Below are 26,530 nucleotides of genomic sequence, written 5' to 3' on the forward strand. Positions count from 1 at the left end.
TTACAGCAGAATTTCTGAATCTTTTTTGCCTTATATGGTCTTCCCCAACAATCTGATATCAATTTGAGAAACACATTTTGACATTTATGCACTAAGGTAAAGAGGAAACCTTTAAATCATAATTATATATCGGAAACACTTTGGAGAAGAAACATAATTTTATTGTTAAAATTCCCTTTAACCCTTTTAAGAGAACAGAACTCTAAATGTGTTTCTGTGATTCAAAATGATGGAACAGGTCATATGTTATACTGGATTTTCTTAAAAAGAACTGTGTTAAGGTGAATATAATAAATTCACATACAATCAGTTATTGTAACTTTTTTCGGTTTTAAAAGTTTGAAATTTAAGGTGCACTATGGAGGATTTTCAACAACAAAAAGTAGTTTTAGACTAAATGTGAGCATGCATTCACTCATCTCACTTGCACAAAATACAGATTCAGTAAATCCTTAAATTGAATAAGAACAGTGAAATGCAAATTCTGAATATTACGCAAACCTCGAATAATTACAGGTGCTGGTCATATAATTAGAATATCATCAAAAAGTTGATTTTATTTCAGTAATCCCGTTAATAAAGTTAAACTTGTATATTATATAGACTCATTACATGCAAAGTGAGATATCTCAAGCCTTTATTTGTTATAATGTTGATGATTATGGCTTACAGCTTGTGAAAACCACAAAATCAAAATCTCAGAAAATTAAAATATCACACAGTAATTACACAGTAATCCCATGGTCATTGAACCAGGTTTTGGTTCTTTTGGCAGTGTGGGCAGGTGCAAATCCTGCTGGAAAATGAAGTCAGCATGAAGTGCTCTGAAAATGTCCTGGTAGTCGGCTGCGTTGACTCTGGATTTTAAAAAGCACAGTGGACCAAAGTCCTCTTTTCTGATGAGAGCAAATTTTGCATCTCATTTGGAAACCAAGGTCCCAGAGTCTGGAGGAAGAACGGAGAGGCACACAATCCAAGATGCTTGAAGTCCAGTGTGAAGTTTCCACAGTTGGTTTGGGGAGCCATGTCATCGGCTGGTGTTGGTCCACTGTGCTGTCCACTCAACACAGCCGTTTACCACGACATTTTCAGAGCACTTCATTCTTCCTTCAGTAGACAAGCTTTATGGAGATGCTGACTTCATTTTCCAGCAGGATTTAAACCTGCTCACACTGCCAAAATTACAAAAACCTGGTTCAATGACCATGGGATTACTGTGTAATTACTGTGTGATTTTCATGTACTATTCTAATTTTCTGAGATTTAGATTTTGTATGTTTTCACAAGCTGTAAGCCATAATCATCAAAATTATAACAAATAAAGGCTTGAAATATCTCAATTTGCATGTAATGAGTCTATATAATATACATGTTTCACTTTTTGAATGAAATAACTGAAATAAACTTTTTGATGATATCTAATTATATGACCAGCACCTGTAAATGTTAAAGGGTTAGTTCACCCAAAAATGAAAATGATGTCATTAATGACTCCCCCTCATGTCGCTCCAAGCCTGTAAGACCTCCGTTCATCTTCAGAACACAGTTTAAGATATTTTAGATTTAGTCCGAGAGCTTTCTGTCCCTCCATTGAAAATGTATGAACGATATACTGTCCTTGTCCAGAAAGGAAATAAAGACATCATCAAAGTAGTCCATGTGACATCAGTGGGTTAGTTAGAATGTTTTGAAGCATCGGAAATACATTTTGGTCCAAAAATAATGCTGGGGATCCGCGTTCAGTGACGCTGCTGACGTAAGACGCTGCTGATGTGTGTCTGGTGCGCCCGAGCTTCGTTTACAGTCTGAGGGAGACGCACGCTGGAAACAAAACAATCTTCACAAACATGTCTAAGGATTTCCACACAGAGGAAGACTTGCATTTTTTTGCCCAGCCATATTTATTTGAACCCGAATACACGGACGCACCAGATACACGTCAGCAGCGTCTTACGTCATCAGCGTCACTGCGGACACGTGAACGCGGATCCCCAACAGAACCGGAAGACAATACAATGCTGAATAAAGTCGTAGTTTTTGTTATTTTTGGACAAAAATGTATTTCCGATGCTTAAAAACATTCTAACTAACCCACTGACGTCACATGGACTACTTTGATGATGTCTTTATTTCCTTTCTGGACAAGGACAGTATATCGTTCATACATTTTCAATGGAGGGACAGAAAGCTCTCGGACTAAATCTAAAATATCTTAAACTGTGTTCTGAAGATGAACGGAGGTCTTACGGGCTTGGAGCGACATGAGGGTGAGTCATTAATGACATCATTTTCATTTTTGGGTGAACTAACCCTTTAAACACAAATATACTTCATGTTTTAATCTCAATTTATTAAAGGGTACTCCACCCAAAAATGAAAATTCTGTCATCATTTACTCACCCTCAAGTTGTTGCAAACCTGTATGAGTTTCTTTCTTCTGCTGAACACATAGGAAGATATTTTGAAGAACGATTGGAACATTGGCACCATTGACTTCCATAGTATTTTTTTTCTACTATGGAAGTCAATGGTGCCAAACAACTGTTTGGTTCCAATCGTTCTTCAAAATATCTTCCTTTGTGTTCAGCAGAAGAAAGAAGCTCATACAGGTTTGCAACAACTTGAGGGTGAGTAAATGATGACAGAATTTTCATTTTTGGGTGGAGTATCCCTTTAACCAATGTCTTTGCTGCTGACATTTGATAACCCAATTCAACCATATGAATACGCAAAAATGACTTTAGATAAACATCACATTTGTGTTTATTTATTTATTTATTGCTAAAAAAAAGTGTCTTGGACTTTCTTTTCCAGTATCCCGTTATTGTGTTATCCAGAATGACAGCCCAGCTAAAAGGTTTGTTTGAGCTGCGGCCTCTATTGTACAGACATGAATTTGCACTTCTTTCAGCCCGAGGCTTATTCATTCCACTTTTGCCGTGAAAAGGCCTTTACATTTGCCAAAAATGTAACGTCTGTTTTGTTTTTATCAGAAAACAAACAAGCAAGTCCAGCCCGGGTGAGAAAAAGAAACGCAAAAATAACAACGCATTAAGTAACTAACACAATGAGTTACTTTTTTAGGAATGAATGCAATATTGTAATGCATTACTTTTAAAAGTAACTTTCACCAACATTGGTAGCTAATGCCTTATTGACTGCTCTGTTACTGTTTTTATGACACACAATTATTGTTTATAGATAACTAGACTGAAGGTGAGTAAACTCATTCACAAATTACAGTCATCCAACTATAAGCTTAACCGTTCTTCCATTTACACAAAAATGCTATTTATGAATGATAAACACAACAGTTGAAAAAAAGAATTTGCAAAATAGCTCATCATTCATCTTCCCGCAGGTAGTTTCTTAAGTGGGTTGAGCTGCGTGTTCCGCCTGCGAGAAGGGGCCAAGTTTGAATGTAACTGAAGCTCCAGCATAGTGCACCTTTAAAAAGATGAACATTATCTCATCATTTACTCACCCTTATGCATTTCTAAACCTGTAGGACTTTCTTCTGTGGAAAAAAATAATTCTTTTGTCTTCTAAATCATACAGATTTGGGCATGAGGTAAATAAATGATGACAGCATTGTCCTTTTTGGGTGAATTATCTCTTTAAAGTGTACAATTTCTGCATCACTAACATCACAGAAACAGAACAGCAAAAATCTGCCAGTGGTTGAAGAAACAGGTATATTTATCCTGAATGCATAACAGGATGGGGAAGAAAAAATATTTTTATTGTGCAAGGAGACAGTCCCAGAGTTCATCCTCATTACATCAGCAATAATATATAAGCGGCATCACAGCAGTGAAACCCAATGTCCAGCGGCTCAAATAAATATTGCGTGTTGGTGTTTGATCAGTCAGGAGAGTAGTTATATAAATAATGCATCTGCTTCTGTAGCCCACATCACACAAAATGAGTTGCCGGATCCAAAGGGAATTGGCAACACTGCTTGGCCTTTGTTGAAATGCATTGAAAAATTAGACCTTCAGTCAGTCAGAAGGCATGCTCCCGGCTCTGTGTTTTTATATAGTAAGAGCGCCCCCCAAAGGCTGACAAAGCAAACAGAATGTTGTCGGAAAGGACAGATATCCTTTTCAGAGACTTGAGAGAGTGTGACTGAAATGGGGTGTGTGTGTGTGTGTGTGTGTGTGTGTGTGTGTGTGTGTGTGTGTGTGTGTGTGTGTGTGTGTGTGTGTGTGTGTGTGTGTGTGTGTGTGTGTGTGTGTGTGTGTGTGTGTGTGTGTGTGTGTGTGTGTGTGTGTGTGAGAGAGAGGTGTATGTGATATGCTTGCTGAAGAGCGACAGGGAGACGCTGCAGTCTTAGCCTGTGCACCATACTATATTTGCTGGCCTACTAACTCAGATAGTCTCAGACAGACGATGAATATTTCATTGCGTGTATATGGGGTAATGGAACTGACTGTTTCACATTGGAATGTAGCTGAAATCCCTGAAAAAAAGGTAAGATTGGGAGCCAATGAACAGTAGGTAGTCCACATGCTCACAATACATACAGTAAAATCAGTGTACAGTACATAGGACACCCCATTTTTCACTAAGCTTGCAATGCATTCTGGGATTTAATTTCCCTTTTTTTGGTAACTAGGAAGACAGTATAATTTGAACACCCTTAAGCTCGCAATGCATTCTGGGATTTCAGAAGAGAAAGAGTCCAACTTAAGAAGGAAAAAATTAGAGAGATGCAGACTAAAGAAGAGAGCGAGACGAAGAGAGAGAGAGAGAGAGAGAGAGAGAGAGAGAGAGAGAGAGAGAGAGAGAGAGAGAGAGAGAGAGAGAGAGAGAGAGAGAGAGAGAGAGAGAGAGAGAGAGAAATGACTGCAGCAGAGGGAGGAGTGACACACAACGATATAGACAGATAAAGAGAGATAGCAAAAGCAACCGAACCAAACAAGAGATACTGAGAGCAACTTAGACTTTCCAATTAAGTGTCTCATTTAACCTCTAATTCCTCTTATTCAAAAACGCATTTGTTCAGATTTGCAGCAGCTGGCCTGTGATATGAGCATCGTAATGGAAGAGAAACACCCCTGCCATGTATTAAGACATCATTGCTCTCTAATGATTCCGTGAAGAAAAATACAGACCAGAGATAAAGGAAAAGGTGAATTGGTTATTTTCAGGGTCAGCTGTAATGTCCAGGGCAGGATGTTTAAAGGCAGACTGTCAGGAGAACCAACAGTGGCCTTGTGAGCATACAGTAAAATTAGATGTGCAATAGATGTGTAATAACACATTATTAAATTATATTCTGTAGACTTAGATTATTAGTTAAGCAAGGTCTACAATTGCCTATTCGATTTTTGACTAGTGAGAGTAGGCTTAAAAGTCAAGGCATACTGTGCAACATCAAGGGATTATTATGTCAGAATGTACGATCAGGACTTAGGTCATGACTGAATACATTGCCTGGTTGTTCTACATTATTAATCGTGTCACGTTCTGATAGACAGAAGAAATTGAAATGGTACCGCACAAACCTAACTAAGCAAGACCTTGCACTAATATTTGCAATGTTTATCCTTCAAAAGAAAAAGAAAAAAAGTAGTTAGAGACTCCCCACAGGCTGTCACGGCTGGACAAAAAAAGGGGAATTTGTAGACTTCATTATTCAGAGCACACCTGAGGTACAGTTACATGATCACAATGTGAAGGGAACACTAAATAACAAGATATTTATGATGAATAAATATATAGACAAGGTAGTATTTACATTATTAACTGAAAACCTCTCCCTTTCACACACACAAACAGTCACACAAATTTCTCAGAACTTCTTTGGGGGCTCAAAATTAATTGTGGAAAATGCAGAACTGATCGCCATATTTATTCCTGTTAAGGCAAAGCTGAATGTTCAGTAGCCATTACTCCAGTCACATGATCCTCCAGAAATCCTTTATGCTGATTTGGTATCAAGAAACATTTCATATTATTATTAATGTTCAAAGCAGTTGGGCTGCTTAATATATTTTGGAAACTGTGATATGTTATTTTTTTCAGAATTCTTTGATGAAGGGAATGCCTTTAAAGGGGTGGTTCGGGATATATGACATCGGACCTCATTTCCAAGTTAGCCTGGGTGTTATTTATCAGTGGAGACAGTTTTCAAAAATTTTCATCCAGTCGCATAGTTCGGCGGTGCTAGGCTAGCGTGAGTCAACGGTATCTGCTAGCCTGCCATTAAAAACAGATTTACCCACTCCACAGTACACCAAAAGCAAATAAATTATAACGCCAGACTATCGATGTAAATGTCTATTGAGAGAATAATGCTAGAAATCAAACTACCCTTTCATCGCATTGCAATAGTTATACATTGTTCCCTGTATTTATTAGCACAGTCTACAGCAGCGGTGGAGTGATATTAAGTTGCCTAGGCAACCAAGAGGCCCAGTCCACATGACAATCACGCAAGAGTATTTACCTGCCGCTGACTCTCATCACTACAGATGCAGAGTGTATCACCATGTTGCCAATTCCTTAGTTTACAATCGAATGTTTAAATAACGTTGTTCAAGGCTACTACTAGCAAGCTAGACGTGCCGACTGTAGTGCGCTTCTGTTCTGTGTTTTCTTTTCAGCGCAGTACTACTAATTGGAGCAAAGTAAAATTCCGCCGCTGCTGAGAAACTAGTTCCTGTAAATGTAATGCGATCATTGAGATGCAAGAGTAGTTTGATTTCTAACATTATTCTCTCAACAGACATTTACATCGATAGTCTGGCTTTATAATTTATTTGCTTTTGGTGTACTGTGGAGTGGGTAAAACTGTTTTAATGGCAGGCTAGCAGATACCGTTGACTCGCGCTAGCCTAGCACCGGCAAACTATGCAACTGGAAGGACTGGATGAAATTTTTTGAAAACTGTCTCCACTGATAAATAACATCTAGGCTAACTTGGAAATGAGGTCCGATGTCCAAAATCCTGAACCACCCCTTTAATGTCCCATGTGATCAATTTAATGCAATCTTGCTAAATAAAAGTACTAATTTCTTTCACAAAAAAACTTATATGAAAAATATTCTGGCATTTCACACCAGAAGTGACAAAATAATAGATATATTGTTCAAAATTAAGACAAAAAGCATTGTGGCACTTTCTGGTTATCAAATGCAAGTGGAACATGCCCATAGTTAATGTGATGAACCACATCTGTAGCTCTCTGCTAGGAGAGCTATGTGAACATAATGACCTTGTGACCAGCTGGTGAAAAGTAATTGCAAAAATGTCAAAGAAAAGGGAAGTCAGAATGAAACCATGAAATGGTTTTGGGATTAGGAATTATACTGTTGTGATTACATCAAGGCAACAGCATCCTGCTATAACAGCTGAGTAACTGTGCGCATGTGTGTGTGTTTTCTCACCTTGCTGAGAGAGCGGTCACTGACACAGCGAGCCAGCTGCTGTGTCTCAGTGATCTGATCAGCCACCCTTTTCTGCTCATTGAGTTTCTCAGCGAGGGTCTCCAACTCAGTCAGAGCCAATTGTAAGGGCAGCCTGTCCACGTGACAAGTGGGAGTATTCTTCAGCATGTCCTAAAGACAGAGTGGGAGAATGAATGAAACAGCAATAAGAGAGTGAGGATGGAAGAAAGACACCAAGTGAACAAGTAAAAGCAGCACAAATAATCATTTGAGGAAGCTAATGGCATATTGAATGACTGCACCTCTACCACAGACACATTAGCCATTGTGATGTTGTATAGTACTATTAGCATTCATTTAAAGCTGCCAGTACCTTTACTCCCACTCAACAGCAAAAAAAGAGGGTCAGAATAACAGTACATCTCATGTTTAGGAGACAAGCATGTTGCCAGCTCTCAGGGAAGCTGTGCACTGAAACAACAATCATTCACAAGCTCTCTCTGAGAAAGAGTGGAGAGCGGATAGACAGTGGCGACATTTACACAAACATTTTGCTCACTATTCTCATTCAAAAAATATTTAGCATAAACTGGCATATCAGCAGTCATTAAAATTGACAACTTTGAGTCAGATACAATTAAACTAGACAAAATGCCAGTATTGCATTCATAACATCCATGCTGTACAGTGATGTGATAAATGTAAAGGTAAATGAAAAATCTCTATAATGGAAATAATTACATTTTATTTCTACATATTATTATACATATTTTTAGTCAATACATCCTCAAATAGTATACTGCAAAAAAGTTACTTTCTTAGTAATTTGTCTTGAATTTTTAGATTTTCAGTAACAATATCTAAACATACTTAAAGCAAGATTAATTTACTCATAATGAGATTTTAAAGACAATATAGTATCTTGAATTTAACATTTTCTATATATTAACAGGGATTTATTTTTATTTATTTAGTTTAGTTTGAAGCATAATCCAAGCACAGCATATGCCCCCCAGTACTCAGTATAAAATAGTGTCAGGTTTGATGTCACCAATGTCAAAAGCCACTGTTTTTTTTAATTTACAACTTAAAAATTACTTAAAAGCACAAACGTCACTATTTTATGATACTTTTATGGTGTTTATTTTGGCCCTTTTAAAATATAATTAACATACCAGCCACACTGTATGGAAAAGGGCAGCTTAGACATTTTGCTTAACATCTCTTTTCATGTTTCAAATAAAATGTGTCCCTTTGTGGTTGTTTTAGGCCACTAAAAAAGAGAAAGCAGATAAAAGAAAGCTCTCAGCCTGTCATCAGATCTTGTTCTGTTTAATGTGCGATTAAACAAGGTACTTTAAAGAAAAAAAATCTTATCCACATTCATAACTTATCTATCAAAATTCACAGAAAATCGATGCCTGCTGAGGTATGAAATGAAGTGCCACAGCTCCTCTCGCATGGGAAAGTTCACCACTGACTTCCTCGCTTGCTCCTTGTCCGTAGAAACAAACAAAAGTGAATGAAGGACATGAGAGAAAGCAAAAAGGTGGTGCAAACAGTTTGGAGAAGGAAATCTGGTAAATTCATGACATATAACTGTCATCTGAGACCCGCTGGCTGAAGATATTTCTGAAGTAGATCTTGATAATTCTCTGACATTTTAGCATGCAAGTTGTGTGTGTGACAGATTGGATATTTAAATAAAAAAAACATTTTTTTTTTTTTTAAGAAATAGTTCACCTGTAAATTACAATACAATTTACTCAGCCTCATGAGCAAGTGGAGAAATGTAGAAAAATGCAACGACCGTTTATTTTTATATGCTGAAAACTAATGGGGAATCATTTGTCAAGTTTCAAAATGAATGAATGACTTCCATATGGCTTCAGAATATTTGGAATACAGTCCACAAATCATTGACATTTTTGTGATGTTTCATTTTTGCACTATAGTACATGGAAAATCATGACAAGTATATTCTTAAAAAAAATTATTTGGGGTTTCACAGAAGAACATTTTGGGGTAAACTACCTCATTTATTCAAGTAAAGTGCATGCTTGTTTTTGGTTTATTCATGTTCTCTATATAAACATCAGACATTGGAGTCCATGGTACACACCCAATGCCAAATCATGGACGTGAGTCAAGGGGAGAGTAAACTATTGAGGCAATAGCCTGTCAGAAGAACTGGCATGGTCTTAGCCAGTCATTCAGTTTCTAAAACACTTGCCTGGCAACTAATTTCCAGTTACTTGAAAGAGTGCGTCCCCTCCAGTACTCTGAACAACGCACTGTTTGAACAGTTTATGGGTAAATACTGACCTGCAGGAGGAGTATGAACTGAGGAAAACGCTGTATAGGCTTCACCATCAGACCGTAGAGGGTTATGCGGTCAATGCTGGATGCCTGCTTCTTCTGCAAGTGCCCATTGAGAGAAAAGCAAAGAAAAAGAAAAGGGTGGATCATGTGGAAGGTCATTTCCTTCAAAGAATCTTGACACTCAAGGGAGTCAGAGAGGTGGGTGGAGGTTAGCATTATACTATTGATTCTTTCGTGCCTGCTAGCAGACTATGGCAGTCATTAGACTGTGCACTGTCAGAGAGTAGGTGTACTTGAGAGCCCTCCAGCTGGTTTCAAAGCAGGGATATTAGACTACGGTCAACTGTGTATTTGAGGAGTTCAGCTACTTTTACAGATGTTAAAGATTACAGTCACGGTGAAAATTTGTTGTCATGACAACACCACACACACATATTTTGTGTTTTATGTAACTTTAAAGAACAGATAACCTCAATCTCATATTTTCAAGGCAGAATATTTTGACAACACTCAGAGATATGATACATTCAGCATTAGAGAACAAGCGGCTTGCCTGAAATGATCCAAGCGAAAATGTTTTCACTCTCAGACTAACCTCGAAGCTATTAAAATGAATGTTCAATGACTTCTCATGTTTTGAATTACTCTTTGTAACTCATTTTTCAGTTAAAATGTGGAAAAATCTTTGAAAGAGTAAAATTACTTGAGAAGACTTTTTGGTTTGACTATTGACTTTCTGTTTTTAACTTGTTTATATAAAAAAGCTGCCATTGCAGAAAGACAAAATAAAGTGAGTGTGATCCAAACATCCTCGACATCCATTGACTTTCACAATATGGGCAACAAATTTAAAAAAACTTTTTTTTATGTTACTCAGGAAAAAAAATGGCTACACTTTACAATAAGGTTCATTTAGTTAACCTTAGTTGACATGAACTAGGCTATAAGAATGAACAATACTTCTTCAGCATTTATTAATCTTAGTTCATATTAATTTCAACATTTACTAATATGTTATTAAAAATCAAAGGTGGTATTTGTTAACATTAGTTAATGCACTGTTAACTACCATGCACAAACAATGAATAGCTGTGTTTTGTATTAACTAACACTAACAAAGATTAATAAATACTGTAAGAAGGGAATTGCTCATGTTAGTTCATGTTGTTAGTTAATACATTAACTAATTAACCTTATTGTAAAGTGTTACCGAAAAAGTATACACATTTGGAACAACAAGAGAAAACACATACTTCGCAATATAATTTTTTGCTATGCAAAAGGGAAAATTACAGGAAAGAAGTCAATAATCTATATAGCAGCACAGCTCAGCAATGGACAGAGGTGATTTAGGGCTATTGGCAGCAAATATCAGCTCTTACCTTGAGGAACTCCAGAAATGCTGGTTTAGACATGCAGGCTTTCTTAATGAGGGCCATGGCATTGGTGAAGTTATTGACGTAATCACTATATACATCAAGCACCATGGACTTCGAGAACTATGGGGATTGCAGAGAGAAGATTGTTTAGATAAATCACATTTCACTTGGTTTTATGTTCATTTTCTGCATTGTTTCAGCATCTCTCAATATGTACAGTTCCTCCTTCAGAGCTGAGACTGCTCTTAAATTTTGCTGTTTTGGCGGGCAGGCCACTCTAAAGGTGATTAAAGGGCAAAGGGATGGAAGTAAACAGTAATTTTAGTGTGGTATTTATGCAGTGCAGCAGCACTCTTTGCCATCTCAGGGACCTAAACATCTTTGACAGTCCATTACTGCTGGGTGTTTTAGAGCAGGCAAAATGGCAGCCATCCATTCGCTCTGCTTTGATTGAAGCTGAACAGACCTGCTGACAGCAGCAGTGCTCGCAGGACTTGGAGAGGACATTAACGAGCCACAAATAGACGTTAACCCCTGTCAAACTGTACCTTCCCTCTGGGGCCGCCAAGTACGGCAGGAAATGATACACATGGGTAAAGATGTTATTATCAACAAACACACATACAGGGCAAATTCACGGAACAGTTGAAGCACTTTGCAACATACAGTATTTCAGTGCAAAACTATTAGCAATGTGCTATAAACAGCTAATTTAACTGATTTTATTAATAAGAGATATCTGTATACGTGTTCTATTGATCATGGCAAAATAATGTCATAACCAAGCATGCACAGAGCAGATGAGTACAATTTCTGCATAAAAAGAACTATTTGGGTATTTTCTTTGTGCCATCACCTGATTTGCATAATAAATCTGGTGCTGAAACAACACAGACCAAGCATGCAAATAAATTATGCTATCTGTGTCTGCAGTTCAACCTTGGCAAATGTGCCACGCAGTAGGTACATATGCACTTAATAACAGAAAAAATGTGCAAACTGATGCAATATGATGTGTGTCATGTGGTTTGTGGGTCTATTTTCTGCTTTTCAATGCACAGCAGTGCAACTTCAGCTGTAAGTGTTCTCTCTATGGTACTGCTTTGTGCTCCAGGGACATTACAAAGACCAATAGTGCTATGCAATAAAAGCAGGTCAAAGGAGCCAAACGCACTCTTTTAACAGAAGAATAATGAGAGCAGCTTATGGATGCTGCCTGTGAGGAGGGTCACTACAGAAACCTCATTCATTAGTCCACTGGACACCTTGCAGCCCAATAGTGCCAGCATGCTTGCTTTGCTATGCTTTTTAAGTAAACTGAGCACTGTTAGTACCTGAAATACAGCTTGCCAGCAGAGAAGCAGAACAGCAGACAATGCTTAGTTTGTCATGGGTTGTTGCAGGCAAAGGAGAAATGTGAGGCAAGGATCTAGCAGTCTTTATTAAACACAACTAAAAAGTTCTGGATTGGAGATCGATGACTGCCGGAGAACGGGAGTGGACTGAGGGGAGACTGCCGATCTTTGATGTTGTCTTCTTCCACTTCACCAGTGGTAAAGGAGGCTCCACTCTGCCACAGTAAATACTATGTACTGGACCACAGTACAGGTGGTTTCTCCAGCTTCAACAGGGAATCATCCAGCCCACTCCCGTGACAGACCTTGCGAGTGCAGTCATTTCAGGACACATGATAGCTAAACTCCAGAAACTCCTCTACATCCTCTTCCAGTGGACAGTCCTTCTATTGGAGGGAGAATAGCTGGTCCTCCAGGTGGATGGTGGCTGCAGTTAGATCCATTATATGGGTCTTATTCTGTCACAGGTTTTTGCAGGCAAAGGAGAGATTTGAGGCATGGATCTAAATACAGCAGTCTTTACTAAACAAAACGTCTCAGGTTACGTATGTAACCCTGGTTCTCTGAGAGTGAACGAGATGCTGCGTTGAGACGCGGTGGGAACGCTCTGCGTGATTGCGTCGTGAAGCACGTGTATATTCAGTCCAATGGAAGAGCGAGACGTCATAGACCAGGAAGCTATAAAGCACCCCTGAAAACAGACCGGGACAGCTTCTGATAAGACTGAAGCAAGTCGATCAGGGTATGCAGGAAGTATGGCAGGAGAACGCAGCGTCTCGTTCCCTCTCAGGGAACCAGGGTTACATACGTAACCTGAGACGTTCCCTTTCAAGGGAACTCGAGCTGCGTTGAGACGCGGTGGGAACCCCACACCCACTACGCCATAATGAGAAATGCCCGTTCTGTGTGAAGTCCTAGCGCACACTAAGAAGCAAGCAACCTAGCCCCGGGAGTGGAGAGGTCTAAGTCGTAGAATCGGACAAATGTATATGATGAGGACCAGTCTGCCGCATTACACATATCCTGAAGGGAAACACCCGAAATTAAAGCCTTAGAGGCAGCCATACTCCTTGTAGAATGGGCCCGAACAGCCATAGGTGAAGGCTGTCCGGACACTTCATAAGCAAGTTTGATAGCCTCAACTACCCACTTGCTCATTAACTGTCCCGATGCAGGGCAACCTTTCTTGGTTGAACCGAAGCAGACAAATAACTGCTCTGATCTACGCCACAGGGCAGCTCTGTGAACATAGGCATCTAAAGCCCTAACGGGACATAACAGATTGAGACTTTCCTGATCTGGGGTATTAAAAGGTGGAGGGCAAAAAGCCTGCACCACAATAGGGCCCGCCACATTAGTGGGGACCTTAGGAATGTAACCCGGCCTGGTGTTTAAAAATGCTTTCACCATACCAGGTGCAAATTCCAAACATGCAGTCCGAGAGGAGCTGGATATGTGAGGGAGAACCATGGCGGACAATGGGTTGAATCATAAGGATGCGAAAAGATCGACCTGAGCTTGACCAAAGTTCTCCCATAGGAGTTCCACCACCTTGTGGTGAAGTCTCCATTCCCCGGGCCTCAGCCCCTGCCTCAACAGTATATCTGCTCTGATATACGAGACCATCAGTGTGTTGTCCGGACCCTCCGCCGAGCGACCACTCATGATCACTCCCGACTTGTGAGGGAAGCATCCGTCGATAGCATTATGCGTCGACAAGAAGCCCCAAACACTGGGCCTGGGCGAGGAACCAAGGTTCTTCCACATGACCAAGGCACGTAGCCATAGCTGTGTGACCTTGATCATGCGAAAACGGATTTCCCCTCAGAGAAAACCCCTTGGTCCTGAGCCACCACTGCAGGGATCTCATGTACAGAAGGCCAAAAGTAATTACGTTGGACGCAGCTGCCATAAGATCCACCAGTCTGAAACTGTTTCACAGTGAGTGACTGGCCTAGATAAACCCATATTACACCTAGAAAAGTGGTCCTCTGAGCTGGGAGGAGCACACTCTTCTTGGCGTTGAGTGGCAACCCCAACATCTTTAAATGAGACAGAACGACATCTCGATGCCGAACTGCCATATGCTCAGATTGAGCTAGGATCAACCAATCGTCGATATAATATAATACGCGAATGCCCTTGAGTCTCAGAGGAGCCAGAGCTGCATCCACGCATATTGTAAAGGTGCGGGGTGATAACCTAGGCCGAATGGAAGAACCAGACACTGGTATGCTTTGCCCCCGAAAGCAAACCTCAGGAACCTCCTGTGATGAGGATGGATAGATAGGCAAGCGTCATTTAAGTGTATTGTGACAAACCAGTCCTCGGACTGAATCTGTGACACAATCATATTTAGCGTAAGCATACTTTGAACTTGAGATTCCGAAACCTGCTGTTTAATTGACGCAGGTCTAGAGTAGGACGCAACCCCTCATCCTCTTTTGGATACAATGAAGTAATGGCTGTAAAACCCTGACTGTCTGCTGGGAGGAGGAAACCCTTCTACAGCTCATTTTGCAGAAGTGTCAGTACTTCCTGCTCCATAACCAAAGCCTGCTTGGGGTACACCACAGTGGGGAGGAGAAATCTGGGTGGACGAGAACCGAACTGAATTCTGAACCCTTTTCTATAGTGTGCAGGACCCACTGAGAAATATGTGGCAGTAGTTTCCACACTGCCAGAAATTCTACTACGGGAACCAATCTTTCAAGACTGGCCTCTGGATTTGGATGAACAGTCACTACGGTGCCCTAAAGCGGCGAACCGGCAGGGAACAACCGAACTGACCGTTCTACGAGCCTCCTCGGAGGATCGTATGGGGACGCTGACACCTCGGTGCCCTGAACAACGAACAGGCAGGGAACAACCAAACTGGCAGCACTGCGACCCTCCTCAGAGAGTCGCACCCCAGAGGGCGCCGAGGAGAAACGATTTCTCTGGGCAACAGCGGGACCCGAGCGGGGAGCGCGAACCGAACCGTCCTCCTTGAGAACGCCCGGCGGGAGCAGACCATCCTCACGGACAGCTTCTCGCAATGCTCACAGTCAGCTCCCTCGAGAACTGACTGTGGCATGCTCCACTCCCACAAAAAGCTGATGTGTGATATAACGCGGGCAGGGAACAACACAAAGCTGCTTGCTCTCTTTTGCCATAATATATATATTGAAACTTGACAGACAACAATAAATATGACAAGGACAGAATACACAGATCGCTTGCTGAGGGCGCAGAAGCTGTCGCGGTCTGTTTTCAGGGGTGCTTTATAGCTTCCTGGTCTAGGACGTCACCCGCCTATGATGTCTCGCTCTTCCATTGGACTGATTATACACGTGCTTCATGACGCAATCACGCAAGGCGTTCCCACCGCGTCTCAACGCAGCTCAAGTTCCCTTGAAAGGGAACTAAAAACTCTGGAACAATAGCGTCGACAATAGCGTCCATGAACTGAACTATATAACGAAGAATTAAACTAGAAAGAGGTGAACGTAATTAATTGGAAACCTAATCAGTAACTATGGAGACAAATGACATGGGTACTGACTCAGTGAATTAACTAAACTCAAAGACCACAGACAAAACGTGACAGTTTTCAGAAGTTTCATTTAGAAGTAATTTAAGCGTTTTCGTACTCACTGAAGCAACAAACAGGTCCCCAATCTTTTCACAAGAGTCCCATTCGGCCACCCGAGATGCCAGGGCAATCTGGAACATGGAGTGGCACTGCATGATCTCCCACAGACGGAAAAAAATGGGCCGGATTTTCCTGACACTGAGGATTCGAGGCTCGGCCTCCATCAGAGGTCGCTGGTATTCCTAAAGGATCATGGGAAATGGAGACATTTCTTATGTATGTTATTACTATATCATTTTTATATTTTTACAGGAGGATTAATTCATGTACAGCTCTGACTTGCTTCACCTTGACAAGGGAGGGAGATTAAAAATGTGCTGAATTAATCTTAACAGTGAGGTGAAAAAAAATCACTAAAAGTCTCACTATGCATTATCCATTTCATTCATTTGAATACAAGATTCAAAATGTCCAATTTGCATATATGAATATATATTTTAAATAATGCATGTATTTGACCGAGGTGGGAACAACCAAATCAAGTCAGTATCAAGCAAGTTCAGTCAAGTCCTATTTATTTTTAACTTAGAAATTATTAACTTTAATTATACATGTCAAATAATAATAAATAATAATTTCTTACAATACTCATTTATAATTATTATAACAATAATAACGCTATAAGTGTGATGCATCAACATGAATTATGATTATTTTAATTGTGGTGTTTAACTTCTGACAGTGACAGAAATTAACTTTCACATTAAAGCACAATATTTACCCCCTTAAATTGAATTGCTTGTTAAATATATGCATCATCTTAAAGGTGGCATAAATGCATTTATACTGCAATTACAACTGCATAAAACATATTATGACATAAATGTTTTAAATAACTTCTCTCACATTTTATAAGACCTAAAATGACAAAGAAGAAAAAACATTACAATAGGTGGGTAAAAGTTAACAAAATTTTAATTTTGGGGTTAATGAACTACCTGTTAATTCTCCCATTGATATTGGCTTCGACTGTCTTGCCACATTATCAAATTCAAATTGTGCGCTGCTAAATGTTTGATAGGTTTGATTTCCTTAAATTGCAAAACAAGCTAGTGATGTCTATAGATAAACTCCAAGACTTAATCTTTAAAGCAGAGACACTTTGCTAGTTAGACTGTGGACACAATAGATTTTTCATGGCTGCTTTCTTTCCTATCCTGGAGTCTCCAGCGCTAATGAATTATCGACAAAGAGAAATAAGACAAAGGTTGAGGCAATGGGACTATTACTTTTTCTAAAGATGTGTCTGACTGCCCACAACAGCCGTACTAAACTTAATTATGCAGACCCCCATCCCCCTGCTTTTGGGCAACTTTACCTGATCTAACCATCCTAGACCATGTCTAGCATGCTATAAAGAGAGCAGGAATTGTAAAGTACACCCGACAGAGCTTTGATTTGACAACAAAGCTTGGAGATAGATCCTGAATGACCAGATTTCATAGAGCGTAAAGCTGTCATTGATCGGTGATTCAATTTTATACTCTGCCTGTGCCTTCAAAGGAGTGTGATAACAAATGCTTTTCTCTCCTCCACTGGCTGAGATCAAAATTATGTGTAATGAAACTCCACACTACGAAACCCACCAGACCTGCATGCTTCCATTTAAAGGAATGTGAATGTGAACACAAATTCAGTATTAAAGACAATGTATAGCGTTATCTTTTGTTTGAAGGCTTTGAATAGCTGGACTGTCACATTAAGATGGAGCCTTGACATTATTTGTAACCCTTCCAAAGACTTTTGTTGTGCAATCATAAGTGTTATTTAACCATTTTAAGATAAAAGTAGCAACATTTTAATGTATGCTAAACAAGCATTTTCAGAAACACTTAACATGTCAATTATATTCAGCATTTTAATTACTTTTCTGAATTTATATGAAATTGCATATAACGTATTCATTTATTTGACGTATCAAAGCACTGAGTTTCAGTTTGACCTTAGTACGCTGAAAATAAAAAGACACCCAAGACTTACCAAAGTTCTTAAAACTTTCTGTTATGTGAAAACATTTTGTCACTCTACTGAATCTATCAAAAGTGTCTTTTTTTATATTTTTATTTCACCAACACAGCTGTTCTTGGGACAGATGCATTGGCATATGAAATCATCCATTTTACCTGTAGGATCCTTTTAAGAGAGTCCAGGTAGCTCCTCTCACTCTGCACAATGGAGCTCAAAATGTGGCGTCGGACAATCTGTGGATGAGATGAAAAACATTCATAGTAAGTAGGTAAATCAAATATTTTTTATATTTAAAATATAAATATTTTGTAACACTATAAATGTGTTTGAATGCATCACTTTTGATCATTATGATGTGCCCTTGCTGAATAAAAGTATTAATTTCTTTTAACTGTCGTGTATATTTGTATGATTACACATCAGTGTATTTTAATACAATATTTATATGTATTAAAACAATAAATATACCAGGTCTCTAACTGCGACTAAATGGTCGCATTTTGCAAACTTTTTGCCTGCCGGTGCAACTACTTTTTGTTAGAGGTCATCCTGGAGCCACTAACAATTTGTAAAACCTGAGAAACATTCAACAGAAAACACTGCAAAACGAGAACGAAACAGCGCTACCCATTTGAACCAGAATATTTAGATTTTACCCCATAAAAATGAGGTTGTCACAATTTTTACAAATGTTAAATTTTTTTATTAAAATAAATAAATTTACATCCGCATCTCAAGCTACAGCTACTGTCAACTCAAATGACTGTCATATGTGCAGTTTCAAGAAACAAAACAAGTAATAATAATAATAATAATAATAAATTATTTTGGTATGACCAAATTATTAATTATTTTCGATATGACCAAAATCTTATATCACGATACAAGCTATTTTATTTCATGAGAATGATATTTATCACAGTATAATTATGTTTGCTTAATTATACCACTGAAATTCCATGAATATATGAATAAATTCTGAGTAACTTCCTGAAAACTCTCCTCCGGATTCACAAATGCTTAGTTAACATCAGATTTGATATTTAAACATATGTACAGTATGTTCCAATCATCCGTAAATAGGGTGTGCATGCACACTCATTCACAATTAGCATAGTCTTCGCCTACAAATGACAACTACGTAAATTACATGTCCAGGAATGCTGTGGAATCTTCTGGACTCCCTTCTCAGGTTTGGCTTCAGTATTTTGCATGAATGCCAATGAGACTAACTTGCAATATACCTAACAATAAATGTTCAATTAATGTGTGTCTGCCAAAGCATTCTCTAGCCAGCTAAAAAAATAACAAGCATTCCTCTGAAAACAGCCAGCGTATCAACGATTGAGAGCACCATGCAGAAGCCAAACAGTTGATGGGCCCAACTGACTTCCATAGAATTGTTTTAACATACTATGGAAGTCAATGGGGTCCATCAACTGTTTAGTTACCCATATTTTTCAAATATCTTCTTTTGTGTTCAGCAGCAACTTGAGAGTGAGTAAATTATGACAGAATTTTCATTTTTGGGTGAACTATCCCTTTAAATGCAGTTGTCACTCCTGAAACTTTACAGGGTCTATGTGGCCTATATATATCTTAAAGCTATACTGTGGAAGACTTCTTGGTTAAAATGTTTTTATTAACGACCTTCCATCTTTTGCATGACTACATAAAAAGTAAGTCTACAATGTTGATTCAAATTTGGACAAGATGAGAGACCTCCCTTAAAGTTCAATGCATTATGGTTACAATGACATAGCTGTATGAATTTAAAAAGAAAACTTAATTTTTGTTGAGAAAATATTGATGCACATTTTACTACCAAAATGAGTTCCCTCAAATGTATATACCACATATACATACTACATGCATACTCAATTTAAAATATTTTTTATAGAAATAAATACATATACATGCTGCACCTGTTGGCTGCTAAGCCCATCTGGCATTGGTCCCAGTTGTGCAGGTGGGTGTTTTGCCTCGGATACCATTACATCCAGATACCCTGTATCATCCTCCGTGTCATCTGTCAGGATACACACACACAAAAACAACATTCACACATATTATATATCCCCGCAAAGCTAAGAATACAAATTCACCTATTATTTCAACTCAGGAGAGATGCTCAAACTGAAAAAAGAACATTCAAACTTAGTAAGGAACAGGGTGTTCTAAGCCACATCCAAGCATTCTTCCACTCGACGGTTACAAAAGAAAGTCATCCTGCATACAATTTTGCACCTTTTCCCAAAGGCTTAAAATCTTCACACAAGTTTTTGCAGGCTCTCTAAATGATAAAAGAAATTATAACAGGACTTCCAAATCAAATGTTTAGCACTATACGCAGTGTGGTATGTCGTTTAAAGTGGTGTTTCAATAGACATCACACCAGTCTCCACTTCCAAATAGTAATTTTCCCATTGTGCAGAGGGGCATTATGGGGACCAATCCCAGCCAATTTTCCTGTGCATCAAATGCCCTCATCAACTCATATGCCTACCATTTTATATTAAAGACCCAGTCTGATTTATAATACTTTCCTGCTTCATGACAAATACATGACTCTACCTCCAGGAGTCAATTCTCTACTTGAAAGCAGAATATAAGAAAAGCATTCCATCAACCTTTTCTATCGCATCTGACTCTGTGGCTGTCAGATCATATGCCATCTAACTTAATTCAATGAACAGACCTGTTTCTTTGAGGGAGAAAAAATGCATTAGAAATGTATAATTGCCTCTTTCCTGAATGGGATTACATCAAAGGATAAGTGGACAGGATGAGTGCTTGAAAGAAGATACATTCTCAAAAATATTCTTAGATTACCTGAGTGGTCCTTTTTATTTAGGAATGAAACTCTCCTCATCACGGCGATTTTGGTCTTCTCCAGGCCATCTTTCGTTCCACTACGTGCCGCCCGCATCAGCTGATGGACCTGCAAAGGGACCAGAAGGGAACAGAAAATCAGAGGCAGTCCAGCTGGCGTTTCTCTATAACCAGTGATGTTGTACACCCTTATAGAAAAAGGTTGACCATCTCAAGCCCTCGAGCATAAACAGCTATGCAAGGGTTTGCCTGCGATTTGTGAGGCACCAGTTCAGTGCAGCATGGCGGCAGTTGGGTGTGTGCTTAAAGGTCTGCTTCAATTGCCACAAGCCACAAGATCATAAGTGTGTGAGAGAACATCAAGCAACAGAGATATATTTAAATTTGAAAAAAGGAGGCAGACGGCCCATCTTCGAAAGCAGGTCATTAATGAAGAGCATGTGGAAATGTCTTGCTTAAACCACATGAGAGCTGTTTACTTTATATACACACAAGTGTGCCCATATCCCACCCTCATACAAATCAAATTAGAGATTAGGGAAGCTGAATCATAATGTTTTATGGTGGAAGCGACTTGAATGGTTTGTTTACAACAGAATAAAAGAAAGTGAGAATAATACAGAGAGGGACTTTTAACGCAAAAGGAAAGGCATGGGTTCCAAATTGACCATAAGAGCCTTGGAAAGTGGACATGTGATAGATATGTGACTGTTACACGCAAGTAGAAACACAATACTGTTCAAAAGTTTGGGGTTAGTAGTAGAGATGCGCGGATGGGCTATTATTTCATCCGCATCACAAAACTCATCATCGGTCCGCCATCCATCCGCACCAACGTTTTTGACCAATTTTCAAAACCGCACCCGCCCGCCATCCGCTGATACAAGGCTCTGCTGATGACAGCCGCGAGACTAGAAACCGCTCGGCACCCGCCCGAATTTAATTTAAAAAAAAAATTTTGTCACGTTATCCGCCGTCTGCGGCTTTAACCGCCAACCGCGCTTCTCTAGTTAGTAGATTTTTCACACATGCACACCAAGGCAGCATTTCTTTGATCAAAAATAAAGTAAAAGCAGTAGAATTGTGGAATATTATTGCAATTTAAAATATAATATATAATTTTCTATTTAAAGGAGCCGTATATAAGATTGTGGCCAAAACTGGTATTGCAATCACTTTCAAATTACTGTAGAGCGGTGTATCCGCTCCCCCTCCTCCCTGACTATTATAATTTTCCCTTTTTTTTGTCTTTACCAAAAAATAAACACACTACAAAAATGACAACGATGAGAAAACAGTAGTGAATAAAGCATCTGATCATAACGCTGTGGATGTTTCTACAAGCTCTCTTTCAATTAGAATTACAACATTTTCTACTCTAAAGCGGCTCTCCGGTGTCCCCATGTTTTTACTCCCGGACATCCGACCTCGAGGGACTGAACAAAAGAAATGAAACAGCGAAGACTTCAACGTCAAAGGCGGCGGAGCCTCAGTTAGAGCACACTTACCTATTATGTAATCACCATGGACCAATGATAGTTCGAAGGTGTTTACCAACCAGAGCAAACTTTTCCGGAAAGTTTTCAAGCTTTGGCAATCTGTTTGAACCCCCGAAATGAACACAAAACGAACTTCGTTTTGGTTCGATGTTGCTCGAAATTACGTCACACTAGTTCACTCTTTGCTCTTTGCTTAAGTATATTGGGGCATTGATGAATGGAAGCTTGTTTCCACCACTGAATAAAAAAGAAAAAAAAGGTAATTGCAACTTTTTATCTCACAATTTTTTTTTATCGCAATTGCGAGTTTATATCTCGCAATTCTGACTTTATAACTCACAATAACGACTTTATATCTCACAATTCTGCGAAAAAAAAGGTCAGAATTGTAAGCTAAATAGTCCCAATCATATTTTTAATGGCGGAAACATGCTTCCATAATGCATCTTTGCTGAAAAGGTATTAATTTCTTTAAAAATATATCTTCACCCAAACGTTTGCATGGTATTGTATATATATGTAAATCAATCTATTATTTGTCATTTTTATATTCAATAGTAAAATATATTATATTCAATTATATTACAAAAATAATTATTGTAAAAAAAAATCACAATGTAGACAACACCTATTATTTGCACGACTTAAGTTCATATGATAAAACTATCAAGTGCAGTGAACATCTATAGGTATTTCCCGCTGTGTTTGTAGAGATCAGTGAACACTCCATACAGACCCTGTGTCATACAGACCAGCATGGAAATTCAATCTAGTCTTTTTAGCAGGGAAAAGTGAGAGAGAGAATATGTAATCTTGAACACAGGTGACTGTGAACGCCTTTATTAAACACCTCTGAGCTGTTACACCCCCATGAAGCCCATTCTTCCCCATACGTGCTTGAGTGTACCTGATGTCTGCCCCCCAGTCTCATGGCTAGCTCCTGTTTGGTCCTGGTGTAACGCTCTCTCAGTCGTCGCACATCGGGGGAGAGCTACGGATATCGTCACGGCAACAACACGGCCATGGGTGAGAGCGCAATAACATGGTAACATGGGGAAGAGGAAGGAACGAAGGGGTAAGCATAAGGTGAGGGAAACTAAGGGATGAGGGCAAGGCAAAATCAGGATCAACCACAAAAGCATATGCAATGACTGGCACAATGGGCGTGGCTTAAATCTTAAATCAAAACAGCATGGGATTGACAGAGGAAGATACAATTATGACAGCATGTACACCCTCGCTAATGCGAAAATCAGACAAGCACCTCCTTATTTCCTAAACCAAGCTACAGGCTGTGTCCAAAAGAGAGGTAGGAAGTCATCTTGTCCTAATCCAATGTTTGTGAAACATCCTGTCAAATAAGATGCCTTCATATGATCTGTTCTACAAAGGGTGCATCTATGCTGCCTTCACTGCTTCTGAAATTCCTGAATCCTTTGAGTGCAGTTTTGCGATTAGTGGAAAGAATTAATATTGTGTCTGATGGAGCATTCAAAAAATTTCAGAGGAATAATAAAAATGAAGGTCAAAAAATGAAATAAGTTATACCATTCAAAAGTTTGGGGTTGGTAGGTTTTTGTAGTGTAATGTTTTGTGTGCATATATATATATATATATATATATATATATATATATATATATATATATATATATATATATATATATATATATATATATATATAATTAAAGATGACTATTTTTCTGTTTTAATATATTTTAAAATGTAATTTATTCATGTGATGGCAAATATTAATTTTCAGCAGCCATTACATTAGACTTCAGTGTCACATGATCCTTCAGAAATCATTCTAATATTCCGATTTACTGCTCTAGAAACATACCTTATATTATTATTAATGTTGAAAACATTTTATTTAAAAAGAAAACCTTTTGAAAGATATTGTATATCCATAAATATTTTATAACTATTTCTACAGAGAAATAGGAATTGCATTCATTCATCATTCAACATCTGACATAATCGCAAAGACTCGTTCCCAATTATTCCATGCAGTTGTGAAGTGAGTTGTTGCTTGTTTGTCCTTTTGAGTTAGTTTTATTCTTAACAAGCCCACTATAAACACTTTGACACCTTTCGAAAGAAAGCCATTCCAGTCCAATTATACAAGCACTAAAAAAGCAAGGGGAATAACTGGTTAAACTGAGCTCAAATCACTGTGGTATTAGACTCAGCAATCTAATTCTTGCTTATCGCGAGTCGTCTGGCAGCAGGAATCTTATGGAGCCTAATTCAGCGAAGGTAAAGGTGAGTCTGGCCATGGGAAATTGGTTTCTGAGGGACTGCCGCCTGGGCAAAGTGTTTTCCATACCAGTGTGACCTCATGAACGTGTAAGGGCAGATAACACAGTGCACACAGAATTCAAATTTGCAGCAATATAGAGCAGTGTAAAAGTGTGTCAGTCACGCCCCTGCGTTAGTATGGCGATAAGTAGCGTAAGTGCTGGCCAACACTGCGCTCTTGTGGTGGCAAAGCAAACCTTCACCATCGAAGTATCACAAGAACATGCATCTCAAATAAATGATCAAAACACATACCAATCAATCAGCCTGCAACCTTGGGTGGTTTAAATCTTTTTTAAGGAATTTTGTGGTTTATCATTATGAGGAATGTGGAAATGTGTCTGAAGATAAATCAGATGTTTGGAAGGCTGTAATTTTTGCAGTTGTGGGGAATCTATTTTACACACGCACCTTACTACGGGTTGGCGCCCTCTCAGAGTCGGACTGCTCATCATAGCTTTCAAACTCACTTGAACTCCAGCCATTTTTGGGCCCTTGCAAGCCCTCCTCTTTCTGAACGTCCTCATAGATCAAGTCAGCTGACACACAAAGCAATGCAGGTTTCAGTACAGTCCTGTTCATACTGTAGGTCTTCTGACAATGGCATGCTGATACAAAGAAACATATACCAAACATAACACATAAACATTACACATATGCTAGAAGGGTGTTTCTTCAAATATGGGCACATTTGGCCCATGTGGACTTTGTGAAAAAAATGTTAACCTTGTCATATAGCAGATGTCATTTCCACCATATCTCAAAGGATACATTATGTTTAACATTGCGTTTAACATTATTTTCTCTTTTTTTCTTTGTCAAATATCTCATTTTATTTCAAGCATGATATATTCACTGGTGAACAAGTACTCTAACTTTATTAGGGGCAACATTTTTGGTTTTGATGGAAATGGTGAAATCTGTTGGTCGTAATCTGTGTCCAAAACAGTTTTATTTCACAAAGAGGAAAAATCTTAAATGTGAATCTGTTATTTTATTATAAAAACCAACCTGCATAAAATGGCTTGCCTTGAAGTTGAAGAAACACCCAGATACGTGCAACATTTAAACACTGGAACAGAAAGATCTATATACGCTGAAAGACAGACACAAACACATGACTGACCTTCTCCTGAGGACAAATCTTCACAGGGTACATCATCATAGATCACCTCCGGACCAGCCGTCTGGTGTTCAGACTCAGCAGAGGCATCACCTGCAAAGAAAAAAATTAATAAATCAAGTAATAGTCTGTGATTAAGCAAGCTATATCAGAGTGAAACTGGACTTGACTTTGTCCATCGGGTATTTATTTAATGATTGTTGTTTGCTAGTGCTGTCATCTCATGTGATTGACAGGTTGTCCCGCCCAGTAAACGTCATCAGATAAGAGAAGGGGGGCTTGTAATTTTAGAGATTACAAGGGCACATGAATTAAATAATAAAAATAATAATGTGCACAGATAAAACCTTTATAATAAATACTGCAATACTCCATTAAAAAGAATAGTCAATTTTGATTTTAAAGTCTGTGAATGCATTTGTTTGTGTCTTTTTGTAGATGCTTACGAGTTTTTTGGGACATTCCTTTGACAGAAAATACAGAACAGAGCATCAAAAACAAAATTGCTTTTCTTTGCTTTTTTAAATGATTTTATGATCTAAGAGCTGTTTCCACATGTTGCAGTGTTAAAGGGTAAGTTCGGCGTTTTACAAGTAAAGCCTGTATTAAGATCGTTTCTGATGAACGGTTAAGGTTAAAATTTGGACACATGCTGCTGTCCCGAGAATTTTAGGTTTTTCCATATAAAATATTTAGCCTACACTCAATTAAAGCTGATATG

The 26,530-nt window shown here is 38.7% G+C and overlaps 1 protein-coding gene across 3 annotated transcripts in view; it reads right to left on the reverse strand.

Annotated features, from left to right (window-relative positions):
- Nucleotides 1-26,530, reverse strand: part of arhgef10la (Rho guanine nucleotide exchange factor (GEF) 10-like a) — a 144,406-nt gene that overhangs the window by 81,307 nt on the left and 36,569 nt on the right. For 2 of the 3 annotated variants that reach the window (XM_077203637.1, XM_077203635.1), the window contains exons 5-14: nt 25,813-25,902; nt 25,098-25,225; nt 23,292-23,375; nt 20,886-20,994; nt 19,979-20,082; nt 18,209-18,286; nt 16,088-16,267; nt 11,100-11,216; nt 9,721-9,813; nt 7,396-7,566 (exon numbers count right to left, since the gene is read on the reverse strand). In XM_077203637.1, the coding sequence (XP_077059752.1) occupies nt 7,396-7,566; nt 9,721-9,813; nt 11,100-11,216; nt 16,088-16,267; nt 18,209-18,286; nt 19,979-20,082; nt 20,886-20,994; nt 23,292-23,375; nt 25,098-25,225; nt 25,813-25,902 (1,154 nt within the window). The remainder of the gene's footprint in view (nt 1-7,395; nt 7,567-9,720; nt 9,814-11,099; nt 11,217-16,087; nt 16,268-18,208; nt 18,287-19,978; nt 20,083-20,885; nt 20,995-23,291; nt 23,376-25,097; nt 25,226-25,812; nt 25,903-26,530) is intronic. The other variant, XM_077203636.1, reaches the window with a different exon arrangement.

The sequence above is a fragment of the Siphateles boraxobius genome, unplaced genomic scaffold (assembly GCF_051911475.1).
Source record: "Siphateles boraxobius isolate OS27281-9 unplaced genomic scaffold, OSU_SipBor_1 5, whole genome shotgun sequence".
Taxonomy (NCBI): domain Eukaryota; kingdom Metazoa; phylum Chordata; class Actinopteri; order Cypriniformes; family Leuciscidae; genus Siphateles; species Siphateles boraxobius.